Consider the following 22,679-nt stretch of genomic DNA (forward strand, 5'->3'; position numbering starts at 1 on the left):
ATCACAAAAGGTTGGAGAATACAGGTTTTATTTGCGCAAAGTGTTCAGAGCATTAACATGGCAAATTCTGAACTCCCAACTCTTCCTGAGACAATACTTTTATACCCATTATGACCTCAGCATAGACCTGGGCGTTACTTTTACTACATTTTACCAAATAAGGACAATATTGCATATAATTTTATTGCAGTGGGTATAAAGAGGAAATAACAAGTATATTTTTGATCATTCAGCTATCTTATACCACCACTTATTTACCATGTTCACCCTTGTTTACAGTAACGTGGTTAGTTCCAGTTCCTGAATTAAGCAAAGCTGTGGGTTTACCCAATGTTAAGCATAGTGATGGGAAGGGACCCTTGCTAAATATGACTTGTTGACCTGTGCTAAATATAAAAGGTGCTTTATATGCTCTATATGAAAAGTGCTTTATATGCTCTTTTTCAGCTGCCTCACTACGAATTTATTCCTTCTATTTTCCCCACACCAATGATCCTATGGAGTCTGGGTTCAGAGAGAATGACTAGTCATAAGTTCCCAGCCAGTTTTCATGCCTAAAGTGGGACTAGAACAATCTCTTCTTTTCTAGCTTGTTGCTTTAACCACGAGAATACGGCTATCAAACTCCTAGCCTGTGTGCCAGATGTGTCACAGGATGGCCACACTGATGCCCAGTTTAGTGAAGGCGAAAAAAGTCCCAATACATTGCATGACAAAGTCCCATGGCAATGTGAGTTTGACACCACTGCACTAGAACAACATAGCTCTTATATAAAATGTATTACCCCTTTATACCCACTGCAATCAACCAAGACTTTCCTCATCCAAGCTGCTGATGCCCTGCCTTAAAAGATACTCGATGGAATCAGCTATAAATTTATAAGTGGTCAGAAAAGAAAAGAAAAGATTTAGTTGACCTGTTGTTCTAAGTTTGTAGAGTACAGGAGATGGCCACAAAGTGCATTACTCCTTTTAAGCAGGAAAAAGTGCAAGGTGTGACTGCAATATTGCAATTACTCAGCCAGGCTGTTGACACAGTAATCACATTACTGGATTTTTCTCCAATGCCTGCTATTTGCCAACACCTGCTCTATTTTGTTAAAATCTTTAACTTTGAACTGAAGATGCCTATTATTCCTGTAAAAAACTCTTCCAGCATTCTACCTCTATGAATTTAGGGCTACAATGATTCAGTTGTTTACAGCACTAGTCCAATCAATGAGATATATGGGTCATTTCTGAAAGTTTCTAGACCAGCTTATTCAACTCTATGAGCCAGAGCATGCTCTCCAATTCTGACAGGAAAATAATAGATTGTGCCCCTGAGCCAAGATCAAATGCATTTCCTTCAAATGACAGCTGGCCTTCAACCACAAGGAACTTTGTGTATGAAGAGAAGATCATTTAAAGTGATAAACAGTGTTAAGGCTCCAGTAAAACCCACAATTATCCACCAATCATCCCATGCCAGTGTCAGGTCCCAGCACCTAGGAAAAAGCCCTGACTTCACTGTTTTTGTAGCTGCTTGGAAAAGCTTCTACAGGATCAATTCACTAGGATAAAAAGCTTCCTGTGATTGAATGGAAACCTAAGTCTGACATTATTTGGAATGGGTTGTGATCCTTTCCCTCATCGGTCCAGGACTTTGCTTCCTCTATTGAAAGAACAGGCTTCAGATATGAAAGGTCAAGGATTTTCATTGGAGGAGGGAGGTGTTGCCTTTGCAGGCTGACTGTCTTGCTTTCCCATCAAGGACTGGGATGGATAACATCCATCACTACCGACGTTCACTGCATTATTTTGGAGAGTCCCTCTCTCTCAGGCCCATCTATCTCAACTGTTGGGGGAGGGGCACATATTGATTGCATCTGGTGTCATGGCAAGTCATAATATGAAGGCTAGACCAAAATTGCTGAAACTATATGAAAATTGTTGAGCACTATTTTAGGTCCTGCAGGTCTAACTTAGAAGTAAGATGTTCTGTGGGAAAAGAAAAACTGACAAAAAATTTCTAATTATAAAAGCATCCCTGTTTTACCTTGTATTAAGTAGGATGTTTTATCTAGAATGTAATAATATGGAAATGGTTTTTCTTAGAGTTTAAAACTGAAAGTTCTAGTGAAACAGATAAGTGGGAACTTCAAACTCTCACAGTGCATTTAATCACTGAGAATTTATTATCCCAATATATTGCATTAAATTTTCTAAACTCTTTGGGAAGTTTCCATTAACATTTGTGTTTTATTAATAAAGGAAAAAAATATAAGCCTAAGCTTAAAGTTTTTACCTGGATGTTAAATCTGTCCAGAAAAAAAATTATGTTACAGTTAGAAAATAAATGTGGAATGGTCAATATGTTCAGCTTTCTAAAACATATGTTTATTTAAAACATGTATTTGTTACTTACAGCCACAGTTCTTAGACTTGCCTAAATCATAATATAAAAATAAAGTTCAAGCAAAAGAACAACAGAAAATTAAATACCATTGTAAAAAGATCATTACAGTAAAAGTCATGAAGAAATAAATTAAGTTTTCTCTGGTATTTAAATCTAAAATCAAGTTATTCCAGATCAATCTCTTGAAAACTTTCACAGAGTTGGATTTTGCAAAAAAATAAATTGGGCCAATTTATATACAAATCATACAGCAAAGATGAACATTTGTATTAGTTAAAATCATGTACTTTAGTTTCCAATAAAGAATATTTGTAGCTCAGGGTTGACATGAGGAGTCCTTGGTGTTCTCTGAATTTGGTTGTTTTCTTACAGACATTTCATTATCCAAACTAGGTAATACCATCAATACAAGTAAGGAGAGGGTTTTGCTGCCAGTTTATATTCTAGTGACTTGTCCTGTCAGTGTTGTTGGAGGTGATCTTAGAAGTTCTTTGATTGGGCTGTTTACTGTTTATTGGCTGTTTACTGTTGGCTTCTTTGGAAGTTCTTGACTGGGGTATTATTTACTTGAAATCATGATCTTATTTGATGTCACAGTGCTGTGCTTGTCCACAGATCTGGACTTAGCCAAAGAATCTATGATCGCATTGTTCCACAGCATATCTGACTTAATTAAATACATGAAGATTAAAATGCTGAAGAAACAAACATTAACCCTAACCCTAATGCTTTTGGAGGTTATAGTGGAGGTCATTATGCAACATTCTAGAAGCGATAACACTTCTACAAATACAAGCCAAAATATGAATCATATATGAACAGGACACCTTTGCTATATTTAAAAAGGATCAATTAGGGAACATCCACAGAACTATCAACACATCTTCAGTTTACTAGAGAAGAATAAAAGAACAGCTCGCTATCCTTCCTGGACATTCTGATCAGCAGAGATCACAATCGCAAACCAGAATCACAACTGTACAGAAAAATACCCACACCAACTAAGTGCTGCACTACCAAATCAACAATCCAACCTCCTATAGGAGAACCTGCCTCAGAACTTTATTAAGATAATATTAACTCAGGGACTTCTGGTTTGTTCCTTACTGGAGTCAGAGTGGAATCCGTGATTGTGTGCGGTTTCACCCGAGATCACTTGCTGGAGGGTCCCGATTGGTACCAGAACCACCCTGGTGTGGTGGTGAAGAAGGGGGAAATCTCCTGGAGGGTTGAGGGGAGTCGCAACTCCCCTCCCTGACAGGAAAATCCCTCCCAAAGGCAAGCTGCAGTGGTGGTCCTAAAATGGCCACCATGAAGACAAAGAACACTCCGGGAAACTAAGTTTTGTGCTGGAGCAGAGAAGTAGCAAGCAGAGTGTGAACCAAGCAAGGGACATTGCTTTTGAGGTACCCTGGTATTAAAATAAAGGGCTATCTTGGAGGGAAGTGTGTGGAAGCGGCGACCAGAGAAAGTGAGAAAGAAATTGGATCTTATAAAACTTGGATTGGATTAATTTGGAAGAGAAAATTTAAAGGAAAACACTTTAACACAACAAAGGTTTAGAAATTAAACTGGATAACTATTGAATTATGGGCACTTAAAGGGCATAATTAAATGCTGAAATTGAGTGTTGAAAAGAAAAGAAATAATAGCTAATGATTGAAAGCGGACTTAATAAAAGTATTATATTCAATAAAGAAAGTTAAAGGTAAAAAGACTCAAGAGCATCACCTAATTGTACAGGAAAACTTCAGTATATTTTTAAAAGTGTGTGGTCTTCTCAAGAGTTTGGATTTTGGAACTTAAAAGAAAATAAAAGAAACTTTATTATCGTTATAGAACCATATGAACAAAGACTCAAGAGTATGGATTGTTGAAAATAAATTCAAAAGATATTGGCTGAAATAATATACTGGACTCTGGGATTGAATATATATATTAAAGAAGAGGATTTTAACTATTAAGAAAGAGGGAAAGAAAAGGAGAAAAGGAGAAGATATAATGGAGAAACTATTTGTTGATATAAGATTGGACTTAAAGAGTCAAGATTGGATTTTCAAGATATAAGGGACATGATAAAAATTAAACTTGAAATGTGCAATTATGTATTACAGAAATTAGAAATAGTGACTCAGCATACACAAGAACAAAATAAACCAGAGGGGGAGGAGTTCTATAAAGAAGCCAACACTGAAGGACAAAAGGAACAATTATTTAAGCAGGAGAGAAAAGGAATTAGAATTAAAATTTTGTGGGTTGATGGGATGATTAAAGGGAGAATGGTTCGGAAAATGGATAAAGGGAGAAGGAAAAAGCAGAAAAAGGAAGGGCAAAAGAAAAGTCAAAAGAGGGAGAGAGAAAAGTTTAATAACTGGAATGAGAAATGGAGGGGAATAAGAATGTGGGAAAAGGGAATTAAGAGAAAGGACCAGAAAACAAAGAGGAATAGGAAACAAACAAGGATGAAAAGAAAGTACATTGTCCAAAAAGTGAGAAATAATGGGTTTTTAAAAAAGGATAAGGAAAGAGATTCCACAAGATAATATGTTGTGATGTATAAGAATTTATTGAAAATAGTATTTTGTAATGTATAGATGATTCATAAGGTGCTTGAGAAAATACTGTATAATGCAGAATCTGAGAAAAATATATATATTTGTGTTATATACTAGACAGGCAGATTGATATTAAGGTAGAATGAAGAGGGTTAGCTCAATTATTAACCAGAGGGGACAATTATATTTACAGATAAGGATTGATAAAATGACAAATGTGACAGAAAATAGTAATATGAGAAATGACAACAGAAACGAGATGAGAATTTTAGATAACATTGTAAAATAAGATATGAGAATATATTAATATAACATGAATTGGAATTGGATAAGATAAGCTTAATATTTAACAATAATAAGGATGATGCAATATGAAACTAAACAAATATAATGAACAGATAACTATGGTCATGTTTGTATTGACATGTGAAACCTGGAACCACACTCCTTGTCAAATGAGAATTTTTTTATTTTAAAAAATAAAATAAAAGCAGGGAGAAAATTGAATAAAGGAATTCCTAGGTATGTTTAACTGATATGATGGTAGGCATTTGGAGAGAGTTTTGAAAGGTTGAAAATAAGCATTGAAGGATTATGAATTAATGTGAAATATATGCATTGATTAATGTGAAATATATGCAAATTAATAATTGATATTATTAATTTTGCCTATACTAAAATGTATGATATATTAATGCCACACTATTAATGTATTGTTGTGCATACGTAGATTGAAATAAAAAAAAATTTTGGGAAAAAAAGATAATATTAACTCACTGCAGCAACCCTGAATAGCAGAAAAAGGAAAACAAGCACCTGTACAACATAATCCAAGAAAAAGGATATGCACGCAACTTTATCAAAAAGTGCCTGATTACTCAACTCAATACAGCACATCACAAGCCCTAATTAAATGAATATCACTGCCATACATTAAAAACATCTTAGAAACCACCAACAGACTATTACAACCACATTCAAAACATTCTAAGTAAATCAAAAGACCCAGCAGCCCCAGAAGAAAAAAACAGGAAACATCTGCAGGAAATAGTATAATGACCACAACAGCCACTCTGTAGAAAAAAACAGGAAGAAGACTGGCAGAATGCCTCCATGAATGCCAACTAAAATGTCAGAAGACATGAAAACTCTTTAATTTCACAACATAAGGACAGATTTAATCATAGTTTCAATTGAGGTTGAATGTTAATGTTAATGTTGATTGATAGGACCTTAATTTCTTCCTCCATCTTGTTGTTTATAATCCTCTATTTGCCCTTGCTTCTCTCTGTGTTCTGGTTCTCACACGTTCTCTTTCCAAACCTTCCATTTCCAGCTGTCCTCTCATATCTGATTCTTTCTCTTCTAATTTCTGTTCTTCTTGGCCCTTGTTTTCTAGTTCATCTCTGCTGTCTGTTTCTTCCTCTGTAGCTAAGGAATGTTCATAGGACTCCTGTGCTTTATCCAGAATATCAATTTTGAATTTCCTGTCTTGCCACGTAATCAGCATACCTTCTGGTATGAGCCATCTGAAGGGCACCTTGTACTTGACTAGGTGTGAGGAGAGGAAGTGGTAATCCCTTCTTTCCCTGACCCTTCTTGGAATTTGTTTTAGTGTTATGATCTCTTTTCCTTTGTAGATCAGAGGTTCATCCTTTGTCTTCTTATACATTTCATCCCTTGCTGTTTTCCTAGAAAACCTCACATGGACACCTCTTGGTGCCGTGCATAGTTTGTATGTAACCTATATATTTCAAAAATATCACATTGGATCTTGTTTTTGCCTTTTTGTAGAGCATCTGCTAATAGTTCTGTCATGGTTTTTAATAAATCTTCCTCCTGGAGTTCCGGTTTGCAGCACTTCGGGGCAGGCAGGAATTGGTGACTGTGCGCCGTTTCTGTCTGCGCTCACTGCTGGAGTGCCCTGAGCCACTTGGCTTCAGGGCTAGCCACCTCCGTAGAAGGTGGCGAAGATAGGGGGGATCTGGCAGGGTCGAGAGATATCGCACCTCTCTTCTCTAGCTGGCAAAAACCCCTTTTCCGAAGGCAGCCGAGTGGCGGTCAGAAATGGCCGCCACATAGAAGCGCTCAGCCGGAAAAAGAAGGTGCAGGAGGAGATGAGAAGAAGTGAAAGTTTTTTTGCTGATCGGGACAAAGCAATAACGACAGTACCCTGGAACTTAAAATTTGCGAAGGACACATCATTTCCAGAGATTTATAAGCGGCGAATGAAAATTAAAAAGGGAAGTTTTTCTTTTTTTTCACTCTCCTTCCTAACGTGACAGCGAATGGAAATGCAAGAGAAATCGGAAAAATCCGCATTGGCACTAATAGGTAATTAAATGCTAAAGGGATAAGGATTTCTGAATATTTTTAAAAAAATCTTTTTTGCTGTAAGTGGGAAGGGAGAGGAAAAGAATTGGAGCAGGATTTGGAAGTAAGGAGGAGATTGCCTAGAATCTCAAAGAATTATTAAATACTAACAAGACTTCTAAAAGATACATTTTAACTGGAACTTGTAACTAAACAGTAACTCCAGAAAGAGAAAGTGAAGAAAGAAGAAAGTGCTAAAAGAAACAGCTTATTTGGATTGTTTGGTGACTTCGGGACTTTGTGGAATTATTTTTGACTAAAAACACTTGGGTGGCTATTTTGGAAAAACTTTTTCTTTCTACAATGGCATCACTTGTGGATGAATTGAAAATTGAATACAAAAAATACAAAGAAGAAGAACAAGAAGGGAAAGACTCTCTTGGCACTCTTTTTCAATTTTTAGAAATGGCGATTTGCACCTATGAGAAACTGACAGTGCAACAACATGATTGGGACAAAGAAGAACCCATCTTTTGATGAACAAGTAACTTTATTTGGGGAAGAAAGAGAGAAAGAGGATAAGAAAAAGGGGACTTTAAGACTTGAAAAAACAACCAAAAAAGAGAAAAATAAGGTGAAAAGTGGATATAATGTTAGAAAACAACAGAAAGGGGGAAAGCAGAAGAAAAGGGAGGTGGAGAGACAAGGGGGTAAAAAGGGCAGGGAGAAGAACAAGCAAGGGAGGAAGGAAGGGATGAGAAGCCTTAATGGTAGGGAGCAAGATGTAAAGAAACAAGATTCATTTAGAGATAATGGGTAAATTTAATTGAAAAGGGGATTCTGCAAAGGTACATAAGATTCTATTCTTATATTGGTACTTAGAAATAATGTTAGAAAATTGGAAACAACATGTGATCAAAAAATGGGATAAAATATTTAGTGTAACTTAGTGAAATTTTTGTGAATAAAAAGGCAATGAAATAAATGAGAGAATTGAAGTAGGAGGAAATGGGAACATTTTAATGATACAATGATTTAAAATATGTGATGTGGGGGGGAAATAACTATGGAAGGTATAAGTGTTCCCATAAAACTATGATATTCAATTGAAAAGTGATGTGTAAAATGTTTAAGATATAAATGAATATTAATATTAATGATTAGATTTGTATTGTCATTGATAGTTGTTTTAATTATATTATATACTTATACATTTTTTCTTTTTATAAAATATAATGTGTAATTTTAGAATGTATGAAACAGAATCCCAATGGAAGTCATGTATTATATTAAGTATTATAAATTTAGGGAAAAGAGTTAAAGGCGTCATATTCCAATCAGTGTACAGGCGAAGTTTTGTTTAAAGAGAAAAGAGAAATAGATAGCTGGAAACAGAACAGATAAAGAATAATAAATATTATGATCTGAACTGAGATGAGATAAATAAAATAAAACTAAGAAAGTGAAAAGAGGTGAGAAGCTATATAGAAAATGGAAAATGGTAATAAGATATGGAATGGTATATAAAATGAATATGAATTTGAATTTGTGTCTGTACGAAGAGATGTAATCCGGGATCAAGCAGCTTTCAGAAAAGATGTTTTATGTTTTTATGTTTTGTTTGTTTGTGTATTGTCTTTGAAAATAAAATTTGTTTTAAAAAAATAAATAAATCTTCCTCCTTATTTTCCGCTACATTCTTGAATCTCAGGTAGAAAGCTGATTTCTCCATTTCTAGGTGGACAATTGCCTCTTCCAAGTCTCTATTTACTGCCATCAATTCTGTCTATTGTCTCTAGTTTTTTTTCTGTTAATTCTGTTTTATTTTCCACCACTATATTTTCTGTTCATTTTAGGCTATTGCCTCTTGTATCGTTCTTATTTTATCATCCAGTTTGTGAATGCCTCCCTTCATTTCTCCAATCTCATTTTTGATCTCTTCATGGTTTCTTGTTATTGACTCTTGTGTTTTTATCATTGATTTCTGTATCATGAGAAGGGTTATCTGCATATTCTGCAGGCTCAATGTAGATCCTGATTTCTCTCCCCCAAGCATACTTTCTATTAATTGTTGTCCCGATGGGGATGCTACTGTCGAAAAACACTAAAGCACCTAGATGAGCATAGATTAACTCCAAGATTAACCTCTGATCAACAATCAAGTAAACAATACCCCAATCAAGAAACTGCCAAACAAGCCAACAATAAACAGTCCAATCAAAGAACCTCCAAGACCACCCCCACCAACAAGGCAAGCAACTAGAATATAAACTGAGAGCAAACCCCACTCCTTACTAGCACTGATGATATTATCTAATTTGGGTAATGAAATATATGCAAGAAAACAAACAAGCTCTGAACAACAAAAATGAAGACAGGTAATAACTTCAAATGCAAATGGAACTTTTTAATTTTGTAACACATTTCATTTAAAAAATATATTTATATATATTCAGTCAATGCTTGCTAGGAACTTTCTGAGTTATAATGTATGTTTTCTTACTCATCACTTTTCTGTATGACTATCAGAAACACAAGTAGAGCTTCATTATTCAAATTTATAAAAGACCCAACTTTGTTGACTTTTCCTTATTGTCATATATTTTATACATTGAAGAGTTTTTATATATTTTATATACAGAGTAAGCATGAATATATTCCTCATAATTATCCAGTCAGATAGAACACTGTTCCTGCACAGTTATTGTGATGTATATCTTCAATGTAACATATATGTTCAATGTTTTGAGAATTGATTGCAAGGTATATGGCATTTCCTTTTCTTTTAATCTCAAAACAAGGGTAAAACTAATTTGATGGAAAGAGAATGACACTTAGTCCAAAAGCACTCACTGAGGTCCAAGGTAAAAGCACAGAATTTCAAAACTGCAATGTATGGTCTATCCTAGAATGGGTTAAAGTTCATATCCATTTGAATATCAATCCTGTAATCACTTGTCTATTCTTAACTACTTAGCTAAATCTGAAATTAATTTCTTATTTTTAGGACTTTAAAAATAAAAAAGGACCTATAAAGCACAATCTTATGCAATCCCATGTCTAAATAAGTATGAAAAATTTTAATCTTAAAACTGTAAGTCATTAAAAAATTAAATGGACTAATGACTGCCATGGATTTAATAAATCTTGTCAGCTTCCAAGCTTAATTTGCCTAATATTTTGGGCATAAACTTTAATTAGCACTAGGACAGGGGTGTCAAACTCAATTTCATTGAGGGTCGCTTCAGGGTTGTGTTTGACCTTGGGGGACCAGGGTGGATATGGCTGGGATGGGTGTGGCAAGCTCGATGTCACTTGTGTCGGGGGCCCTTGTGGTGACCTGAGCACACTGTCAGCAAAAATGGGCTCCTGAGCTCTGTTTCTGGTTGTGACGGCTTTTTGCAACCCTCTGCCAGTGAAAATGGAGCTTGCAAAGGCCACGCGTGGCCCTTGCAAGTTCCATTTCTGGCTGCAATGGCCTCCTGCAACCCTCTGCATTGAAACTGGAGCTTGGGAAGGTTGCGTGTAGCCCTTGCAAGCTCCATTTCCAGCTGCAGTGGCCTCCTGCAACCCTCTGCCAGCAAAAATGGAGCTCAGGAGGGCCACGCACAGCCATCACAAGCTTCATTTTCATTGACGTACCATGGGTTGCTCCTTCACTATTTCCAAGGCAGCCCTGCAGGCCAGATCAAAGCACTCTGTGGACCGGATCCAGCCCGTGGACCTTGAGTTTGATATCCCTGCACTAGAACTTTGCTTTAATAGCAATAGCACTTACACTTATATACCACTTCACAGTGCTTTACAGCCATCTCTAAGCAGTTTACAGAGTCAGCATATTGCCCCCAACAATCTGGGTCCTCATTTTACTGACCTCGGAAGGATGCAAGAATGAGTCAACCTTGAACCAGTGATATTTGAACTGCCAAATTGCTGGCAGCCGGCAGTTAGAAATATCCTGCAGTACTGCATTCTAACTACTGCACCACCATGGTTCTTAATAATAGATCTTATCTTGGAAAAATAATACTAAGTTAATTAAAACATTTTGTAATATAACTTAATAGCAGTGTGTGTAACACACTATATATATATGCGTATGAATGTATATACATACACATATACATGTATGTGTATATGTGTGTGTGTGTGTGTGTGTGTGTGTATGTATGCATACACACAAATGCACACAAATATAATAAAGTGCTGTTAATTGGGGAATGTACATGTATATGTACATACATGCATGCATGCATGCCCACACACAAATATGCATATATTCAAAAATAATTCAATTCTTTTTAAAGGAGAAGTGTGCATAGGATTGTAGATTATGGTATTGAGGAAACATTTTAACAAGAATTCAAGTAAAAGAAAAGGTTCCTAGATATATATAGTACAGAAAGTCACTTTTTCCCAAGATGGTTTTTAATCAGTTGTCCCACCAGCTTCTGTGGTCTTGTTTGATATTCCTTCAAGACATCATGAGGTGTAGAGATCTGATCACCTTCAAGTCGGTTCAGCAATGTTACACATACTACAGCACCTTAACATTTACAAAACAAAATCAATATTATTTTTTTCCCAAATTATTGAAAAAAATGATTTAATAATATATAAAATAATAACAATAATAATCATCCACATTTACTGTGAAAAATATGTTACTTTCTTATTTTTAATTTTTTATTAATTTTTATTTTATTACTTCCTATTGGAGAAGAGGTGAACCATAGGAGAGATGCAACTCAAATGACAATAGTAGGGATCAGAATAAGCCATGATCTGTTAGCTGGGGAAGAACATGGGGAGCTGGAAAGCAACACCAATATTAAATCAGATTGCCTTTCCTGACACTGGTTATTCCCTATCTTGAGATATCAGTCTTGCAATTATTCTATTACACCTACTTAAATTAAAACTCTTCAGTAAGTTAAAATTAAAGCTACTAAGTTAAATAACATTACCTTTGAGGCCACTAAGATTGCACATAGCTGCAAAAACAGAAGATTCCATCTCAATATTTCTCACTCCTGTCTTGTAAGCTTCCTTCAAATATTGCATTTTCTCTTCTTCAGTATATGTGCAGATGGCACCATCAAGGCGCGCTTGACCTACAAATGCACGGCATGTCATTAAAGATGTAGAAGTAAACATCCCTGCAATAAGATCCTAGACAGATGACTAAAGGTTCATTAAAGATTTTTATGTATATTATGAACATTTCTTTATGTATACTAGTGAGTTTTAAGCTACAGTAAATCCTAAACAAAGCATATTCGGTAGTTCTGGAAAACTGCTTTTTGTTCACACGTTAGTTACAATTTCTGCCCTTCTGAAAAATTTTTACATTTAGTTTTCTCTCAGGATTTATTTTTGACCCAGGATTTATTCTTTGACTCGGCTTTCTGTACTACTATTTGACCAATGAGCACAATACAGAGCTCCATGCATTCACAAAACTTTCTCCCTCCCTCCTTCCCTTCTTTTTCCCTTCCTTCCCTTCAATCATGCTGTCACAATAATTAATAGTGCTTAATCTCCAATGGAAGAATGTAAGTGGGGAAAATATCTCTAATGTATTATGCTGTTTGATTTGGTGCTTTGGATTGTATAACTAAACTATATAATTCACATCATGATCTCACATGATCTTAAGGTATCTTAATAATTATTAGTTTGGTGCATGTCACAATGTGATATCTAATGCATGCCTAAAGTTCAAATGCTGAACTTGTGGCATTCATGCAATTAAGAAGTCATTTTAAATTCAAGCAATGTATTGTGTTACCTATCATCAAAATAGAAAATTTAAAATAACAAATCAGTTTTGTTAGATTAAAAAAGGAGCATCTGATTAGAACGCAGTAAATATTACTGTGAGGTAAACCAATTTTTGTACTTTAGAATATACCTGGATGAAATTCTAAACAAAAAAAGGTAGACTCCATTCAAGTCTTTTCTCAATTTTATGCAAAAGTATTCAATTACATCTTGTAGTCCACATATACATTTTTCTTCATGCTTGTTTATTTTTTATTTAACGTTAAGAAAAGTATGTTTTATGTCATCATCTGCTTATTCAGATTGAAATTTTGTTTGCTATATACAAAGTAGTATTTAACTAGTCTTACCTTCATAGAAATCCAGAGTGCACAATGTGTTTCCAATGACTGTGTTGAACTGATCAAGTTCCTTGGCACACTCCATAAGGTCTTCAGTTAATTTTTCATCTAAGTATGTACTGCGAATGACAGACTTCCCCAAAATAATCTGTTCGAACTGTGGCTTGAAGGTAGGATCTACAGCTTGCTTTGTGATCACCACAGAGCCAGGTGTCAAGCCTACGTTATAAATATAATTTGTATTTGACGATAATATAAATCAAGCACATACTTACTTTAAAGAAATAACCATAGAAATACCTATTCCACCAGATGTGCCAATACGAATAATGGTTACGTTGCTGCATTTGGCATGATACAGTAGCTTGATGAGTTCATGCAACATGATGGCAATTGAAGGGATTCCCATTCCATGCTGAAATTTAAAAATGGGAGGGGAAGGAATACTATGAATATTTATTTATCACTTCATATGTTCTGTTTGTGTATGAATGAGTATGCATATTAACATGACAGATTATTCTCCATTACTTATAGAAGCTGAACATTTTTGCTGAATAAAGAATAATATATTTATCCTGAACCTTTTAACAAAGCACTTTAAATAGCCAGTGTTGTACAGCAGGGCTCACACCCTTTTCATCTGGCATTGGCTGAAAGGCTTGAAAGCTGAGTGGCTTTGGGCTTACCTGAAATGTGAACTTTTTGACAAGTGATTTAATGGACATAGCCACTCACCTGCTTGGAACTCCTTGTGTTTTCTCATGATATAGGGCAGCGGCCCCCAACCTTTTGGGCACCGGGGACCAGTTCCACGGAGAAAGGGTTTTCTATGTACCGGAAGAAGTGTGGTTTCATGTGCTGTCTGCATACTGCAGATGGGGCTTCGATCTGTTTGTGCATCCCAGTTTCTGGCATGCTGCTGGACGGAGCCTGTCCATAGTCTAGGGGTTGGAGACCCTTGATATAAAGTGTCTTGCTTGACCAGGAGGTTGGACTAAAAGACCTCTTAAATCCCACCCAACTCTATTATTCTACATTCTTCTGAAACCAACATTGGATAAAACACAGTTTGCCACTCTCAGACATCAACCAGCTCTTTTATCTCTATTCCTTCTTTTATCAATTTCTTGGAGCATAATTCACTCCCAAACCAAATCAACATTTAAATTGATCGATTAAAAACATGTTTGCAGTCCAAAATTTCTCTTTTTTTTGTAATTGTATTGTGTCCAGAAATATCTACATCTATTGCATGTTCTATCCATTCATTTATTTTCAACAGCATTTTCTATTCTCAGAAAAAAAGCAGAGACTCTCAATTTTCAGGTCTTCCTTTGAGGTATACAGTCATTATATATATTCATTGTTAGACATATTAGTAATTGATTATTAAGTTGCATATATTAAACTAATTAAAAATTGACTTTTCTCAAGAAAATTAATGCCCTCATTCAAGGAGAAATGCTGGAGAATGTAAAAGCTTGCATAGTTATATGAAACATTCTAATGAATCCAAATAAAAGTAAATGTTTAAAATCACACACCTATGTATCTTTTTGATATCTTTTTTCATATATCTTTTGTTTTTAATATATATATATATATATATATATATATATATATATATATATATATATATATATATATACATACACACACACACACACACACACACACACACTATACTTACACTGACTGACAGTACAGGTCCTGCTTTGTACATTGCATACCGATCTGTTCCAGCACATATATTGGGATAGTCATAACCAGGGTTTCCAATATCCAGAAGTTCAGCAATGTAGGTAATAAAAGTTTTCATCCGTGAAGGACTTCCTCCAACACATACAAACTAAGCAGAATTAAATAAAGCACATTCTTAGAAAAATTTACACTTTCAATGTGCACTATTAAAAATGATGATTTCAAAAACTACCTGAATTAAAATGATTTTTAGATGTTGCCCAACTATGCAGCATTATTAATGTCTTCAAGTGTTTATTATAGGAAAATATTATGTATGTAAGATTAGAATACATACTTGGTCAATACGTTTGCCATACGTTTGCCAAAGTGTTTTCAATCCACATAAAACAGGGAAGGTGGGTAGCAACCTGTGTGTCTCTCCCAAATTTTGTAGATAACAGCATCTACCATTTTTCATCCTTGGCCTGCTGCTCACAGTTGACTACATTAGCAGGAGAAATTAAGTTTTCAAATTTCTAATCTACAGGAACTCAAATTTATGTTAAGCCTGATTGTACCAAAGCTCTGTACTGCCATATTAATTTATTTAATTTTTATCTGAAATATATTGTATAGAAAGTTGCTCACTGGAAGGATTTATATTGAAACTGAAACCTAATTATTCTGAATATTTAAGGCAAGAATAATTGAAAAGATTCCAACACTTAGAAAAATTAAAGAAATAAAAAAAGATGATAGAGGACAAAGTTCCATGGTACTATCACTGCTGACACAAGCATGAATTTACAAGTGGTTACAGATAATGCTTGTAAAATTATATCTATTAGGTCACAAAAACGACTGAACAACTGATTGATTTGCTAGATTGTGTTATCAAGTTCCTTTTTATTTCTGGCAACTACATAGATTTTTTTCATGATTGAACAGTTGAACCAAAATCTAGATTTCTAAGGTCTCTATAACAGATAACTGACTCCATTTTTGAAGGCAAGGATAAACAATTCATGGATTTATTTTTATATGATCAAAGATCAAAGTTAAAATATAAAGCGTATTTTATAAAAGCTCCATTCATAACAAAAACTGAACATACCAGTGGATTGTTTTTGATTCAGCAATTTCTAATTCCATAGCATGCATTTTTTAAAATTAATCCTAGCTTTATTAATTTTATAATTCAAGCTAGCAAACATACCTAATATTCCTTTCTTCCACACAATAGCTTATGAAGTGAGTTGGGCTAAGAGAGAATGATAAGTCTCAAATCACCCAGCAAGATTCCATGCCTAAGCTAAATTCTTTATGTACCCATTAGGATGTGTCTTCCAATGTTTTAAACTTTTAAGGTGCAATGTAATCACTTTTTTTTTTGATTCTAGAAACTTGAAATACTGATCTTTTAAATAGAAAACACAGAGTTGCTTGATGAAGCTAACTCAAGTGGTTTATTATTAGACATGATTAACTTCACTCTCTAAGACAGGGATCTTCAAACTTGACAGCTTTAAGACATGTGGACTTCAACTTCCAGAATTCCTCTTCCAGTCATGTTAGCTCAGGAATTCTGGGAGTTGAAGTCCACACGTCTTAAAGTTGTCAAGTTTGAAGATCTTGCTCTAAGAACACTACATAGCAAAATTCAATAATATATATGTAGCTGATTCTATTTTTCCATAGAGCATATTCATAAATAATTTTCATGTAGATTATTACTATATTTCCCCGTCAATACCTTGAAAGCAGCCTATATAGGTATTTCAGTGTAAGCATTCTTTGGCAGAAAGGCATAAGAATGTGACAGAAGTATTTGGAAGTAATAACTGGTAGATGCAGAAGCTTACTGTATAGGTAGTTCTTGACTTAGAACATAAAGGAGCCTGCCCATTATAGTTGCAAGTCATAATGGTCATTAAGAGAAGCATCTATGTAATCATCTCACTTAGCAATCTCCACCCCACTGCAGCCATTAAGAAACCACACAGATCACTAAGCAGAGCACAAGGTGCCTTGGGGGTAAAGGAGGCTTTGGAAGGTCTAGAACAGGCACTGGCTTACACAGCAGCAACACCCCAGCTCATATATAGCTGGCCCCAGGTTTCCCAAGGCCTCCTGCACTCACTGAGGCATTCTTTGCTGTGCTTCTGGCCCCTTATGGTCACTGCAGTCCTTGGGTGACTGATCAGTCACTTTTCTTCCACAAGCAGCCATTGTGCCACATGGCCTTCCTACATAGTGGAAGCATGTGGCTCTATCCTGAAAGCAGGCACCAAATTTGGGAGCTGTAATTTATTGCATATGAATTCATATTTACTGTGTATGAAGGCTGTGCAGTGCACCAGCTGCTTCCAGAAGATCTATAATAAAAGGTAAGTCTCTGATTGATAATGGGCAACAGGAAGGAGGGAGTGGGACACAATAGAGTGGGAATCAGCCCAAGGGCTGTGTGGAGCTAGTGGGAATATGATGTGGGGGAGATAGGTACAGCATCCCTGTGGTCAGTCATAAGGGCGGGTGGATGGCCAAGCATCCAAATTTTCTTCATGTAATCTGGGACTGCTGCAGCTACTGGAATTTCAAATTCTTTTCTTTTTTTTATACAAACTTTATTAATTTTATCAATTAAAACAAAACAAACAACATAGAAAGAATTAAAAGGCCTTCAACAATGACAGATTGTGGTTTTTCATTTGTAACATTTTGTGTGATATTACAACTAATATGTTATGTGAATATATATTTACTACAACTACTGCTTATCTTCTTTTACTGTTTATTATGTAATCTGTCTTCACTCAATCCATTCATACCAATATTCCCAAATCATCCTTTTCAGGGATCCATCATAACTTCAGACAGTCTCCAAGTGACCAGTTGTAATTTGAGGAATCTGTATAACAAGGGATCCATTTTATTTGACTGCACTTCATTTAAAACATCTTCCAAAGCATTTTGAAATGAGGTTAGTGGCCTCCAGGAAGAAAGTGAAAGAAAGACCCCATTTAAAAAGTTAAGTAATCTCTATTAGTCCAAAATAATTTCAGCTAACTTAGCATTGCCATTGATGAGACATAAGAAGAGTTCCAGTTTATTAATAATTGATGATACATGTTGTCTTCACCTTGCTCATTTGGTGGCATGTTTATTACTTGGGAAGAACACAGAAATAGTAGGACTAGGACAAAGGCCCAGTCTTTGATTAAGTCTTTAAAGTACCCAATATGGGAACATGATATCTGTTAATGTCTGCATTCTTGGAGAAAGTGTTTCTCCCCCACTCTATCTCTTGATGAGACTACTGGTTTGATATAATGATTGGTGGGACATAAAATATGAGTAGAGAATGACTAGCCTCCTCCCCTTGCTATTATTTTTCTTGCTCCAGGTTATTTGGTTTTTAAGTAGATTCTGCAAACTTTATCTTTACCAATTTCTGATATAGTAGCACAAGAAAAAAGAAAAACTTTTATAGGATTTAAATACAGAATGGAAAGGGAAAACAATTGCTTTCATTTAACAGTCTAGAGCCATTTTCTTTCTTACCTTTATATCTCCAAATAAGGCAGGAAAATCATGAGTACTAGTCTCAAGGGCAAAATGATATAAGATGTCATCTTTCATTTTCTTAAGGTGTGGATTAGGGACACAAACTCTGGCATCTCTATCAATAAACAGTTAAATAGATTCATAATCTCAAAATAGGTATATTCAACCAAGGCTAGTGTAGTATCTAAATTAGTACATCTCTTCTTGAAAAAAATGATTTCATTGATATCATCATGAATACAGTGCATCTTTGTACAATCAACTTCCTTATTTACTATGTCAAGACATTGAAAAGATTAAGTTTTACTCAGTGTAAAACATTTTGATGCCATTCTTTTTCAGAAACTTTATTTATGGAAATTGCCAAACCACCTATTGAACTGTGGTTGAGGAGTAATTTCATCATATATTAGAGGGAAATTGAATATTTTGGAGTTCTCAAAAATGCCCCTTCAAAATCAATAAACAAGAATATTACTATAATAAACACAGTGGTACTTCTCATACTTTGCTCCTGTATTTTTTAGAATACCTATTTTTATGATGGATTGTTGGATGATTGATAGACAAGACAGACAGATAGATAGATAGTTGAGCTATTGTGTCTAAGCTCCGTTTAATTCTTACTTTGCACATTGCTTGTCTTCTGTCTTTTTCTTCAGAGCATCGTTAGTAGCCATTATGTTTCGTTAGTCTGTGTGGAGAAAGAATGGAAACGAAAAGTTGCACCATACACTGCACAAATTATGCAAATAAGGAACCGGTTTCTGGAAATACCCGGTCTCAGTATAGGTTTCGTTGCGATGCACGTTTACCCAACACGAGCACATTTTCCCAGAAACCACATAAAATCACAGTCACAGTTAATGCAACAGAATTGAACAACATAGCGCTTCTTGCACATCGACACCTCACGTTGCTTTCTCAGCTTGGTTTTTATCCCACACAAGTTCCTCCTAAGCTGATCGGCTTCTTTTGGGTGAGGTGCGCACCGAACAGGGCGGAATAGAAACAGTCCTGATAATTCGGACAGATCCGGGGCTTCATAAATAGCAGGCCGATTACTCCTCCGTATCAATGGGCAATGATTACCCCTCCGTACGGGCGGCCGTGCGACATCATAATGGGCAACCATAATGGGCGCTGGGTCTCGCTCTGTTCTCTCGCGCCGCCGACATGGCAAAAGCAGGAGGTTCGGGAGGAAGTGTGGCGGCTAGAAGGGAGAGTTTTTGACTTTCCTACAAAATGCCCCCCAGGGACCCTCGACGAAGCAGTCCGCCCGGTCATCCCACCCTTCTTTCGCTGGCCCTCTTCTCAGCATCCTTACCTGAGAAAGCCCAAAAAGAAGTGAAAGGAAAGGAGGAAGCCGTCGTCCAGTAGAGAGCAGCGGGGCAGGTGCGCGTGCGCACGCGTTTCTAAGCCGGTGGAAAAGCGAGGAAAGTTACAGGCGGCTCAAGGTTGCAGAGCGGCTGTGATTGTGTCCTGTTTGGGCACGCTGGAAAGTGCCTGCTTTATTCAGCGTCGTCGCTGATGGAACGAATCTTACAAAATTTATTCTTAGTCATCCGTACTCCTGACTGGCTAGACAGTTCAGTTAAGGAGACTGGCAATTAGTGTTAGTACCTTGTGGCTTTGTTTTAGGAGACTTCTGATATTTTAACGGGGCAAGAGAAAGAAAGCTGTGTTAATTTGGGCCTGCCTAGCCTTTTTGAGAAAATAATTTGTTCACCACGCTGTCAATTATTTTGGTGATGGCTTTCTGTGGCTGGCCTGCCATATCATGCTCTAACTTGTTATTTCTTTCTGTCATAGTTGTGAAACAAGCCACATTGAGTGGAATCATATGCAGCAGTACAAAAACATCAGCTAACTGCATCAAGCTCCAATTAGCAAAATCTCCTCCTATTATTTAGCGTAGCTACCATACCTACATATTTTTAAAGACATAACATAAAATAACAGATCAGAGAATCAGGCACAATACCCAAACAGAAGTAGGTCTATCTTATGATACAAAATACAAAAAGACTCGTGCTCTACTTTGGGCCAATTCAAAGAAGTATTTGAGTCAAATAAGCCACTAAAAACATCTTATTTATGGCCAACAAAATAAAAGAACTGGAAGGGACCTTGGAGATCTACTACCCCAATCCCTACACCAGTTTAGACAGTTATCAGTCCAGTCTCTTCTTAAAAGCCTCCAGTGATGGCGCTCCCACAACTTCTGAAGGAAACCTGTTCCATTGGTTGATTGTTCTCACATCAGAAAATCTTTCCTTAGTGCTAGATTGTTTCTCTCCTTGATTAATTTCCATCCATTTTTGTTGTCTTGCCATCTGTTGCTTTGGAAAATAGGTTGATCCCCTGTTCTTTGTGGCAGCCATCAAATATTGAAACACTGCTGTCACCCCTAGTCCTTTTTCTCACTAGATTAGACATACCAATTCCTGCAACTGTTCTTCAAATGTTTTAGCCTCTAGCCCCCAGCTAATCATGCACCAGTTCCCATAAGGGGAATTAAGCACCACACAAACTTTTAAAGCTTATGTATCAGTTATTCAAAAAGAAGAGGAAAATACTACAAGGTAGATATTCTACAAAAGGATATACCTTGCATGTACATTGGAGATCTCTGGACTGTGGTGAATTTCAAGTGTAATATAAAAGTATTTACCATATTTTTTGGAGTATAAGGCACACTTTTTCCACCCCCAAAAGTGGGTGGAAATGTCTGTGTGTCTTATACAATGAATGTTGCTGAAGCTCTGCTCACACATCGGTGGAATGATTATTACAAGCAGCTGATTGTTGATTGGGTCAGTCTCCCAATGATCAGCTATTTCAGACTGCAGGGATTGCCATCACCTATTGTTGCCTCCGCATGCCATGTTTTTGGCCTCCGCATGCCCTATTTTTGGCCCGTTCTGGGCGGTGGGGATCAGAATAGGTGGAAAGTGGGGCACGCGGAGGCCAAAAATGGGTTGTGGAGGCTGAAATAGGGCGCCTGGAAGTGGAAATAGACAATGGCAATCCCTGCAGCCTGAAACAGCTGATCGTTGGAAGGCCAATCGAACTGACAATCAGCTGCTTGTGCTAATCAGGCTGTGCTAAAGCTGAAACAGACTGTTTGCTGCAAGGAGGCAAACTGTGGGAGGCAGAGGCAGATTTTTTTTATTTTCCTCCCCAAAAGTTAGGTGCCTCTTATACTCCAAAAAATATGGTATTTATTTTTTTGTTTGCTTGTTAAATTTGTTTGCCCCCATCTCATCACAATCTTATGTACTTATACAATATTTGTAATTTCAAATATGTGATATAGTTTAAAGATACATTTGTAGAATAAAATTTATTCTGTTTTTGCAACTTATATATGTGGAATAGACTGTTAATGTAGATGAAACAAAAAACATGATGTGTAAAGTTGTATACTTCTGTGAACTTTGCTTAAGAATTTCAGATAGTCACTTCAGCTATTCCAGAACATTTTCTTAAAAAGAGGAAATATCAGAAAATTTGAAATTACACATACCATACTAAATACACTAGAGATCAACTAATCAAAAAATATTTTTCAATACCGAAGCTCCTATAATTCAAAGGAAAAATTCTAGTGATATGCAACTACTGAAATCAATAGATTTCATAATCATTGTGAAATAATTATTAGAATGATTATGAAACTGCCTTTATGCAACTTGCATAGTATAATATTGACTTAGAGGAAATATGTGTTGCCATAATGATTTCAGCATTTAATGTTCTGGCTATGGCAGTGCTAGTAAGCTAGGGAAGTTGCATCAGCTAACTTCATCCTCCTCATATTATCTAGCAGAGCATAGGTGAAGACTACAAGAACTCATGTGCAAGAGGGGAAATTGATAGAATCATATGACTGGAAGAGAACACAGAAATCTTCCAGTCCAAGGTAGGAGGAGACCTTATTCCATTCTAGTCAAATGGTTGTCGAATATATTTCTGAAAATCTCCACTTATGGAGCACTGACAACTCCAGGAGACAAGCTATTCAGCCTGTTTTCA

The 22,679-nt window shown here is 36.1% G+C and overlaps 1 protein-coding gene across 1 annotated transcript; it reads right to left on the bottom strand.

Moving 5' to 3' along the window:
• Positions 1-9,652: 9,652 nt before the first annotated feature.
• On the bottom strand, positions 9,653-20,140 carry UPP1 (uridine phosphorylase 1). The gene is made up of 8 exons (XM_026702326.2): positions 19,969-20,140; positions 19,269-19,335; positions 18,639-18,756; positions 15,085-15,243; positions 13,692-13,806; positions 13,401-13,610; positions 12,234-12,380; positions 9,653-11,812 (listed from the first exon to the last, which is right to left on the bottom strand). Exons 2-8 carry the CDS (start codon positions 19,319-19,321, stop codon positions 11,673-11,675), a joined length of 942 nt encoding a protein of 313 aa, XP_026558111.1. The 5' UTR covers positions 19,322-19,335; positions 19,969-20,140; the 3' UTR covers positions 9,653-11,672.
• Between the last annotated feature and the right edge of the window lie 2,539 nt (positions 20,141-22,679).

The sequence above is a fragment of the Pseudonaja textilis genome, chromosome Z (genome assembly GCF_049901715.1).
Source record: "Pseudonaja textilis isolate UNSWEBS1 chromosome Z, rPseTex1.2, whole genome shotgun sequence".
NCBI lineage: Eukaryota > Metazoa > Chordata > Lepidosauria > Squamata > Elapidae > Pseudonaja > Pseudonaja textilis.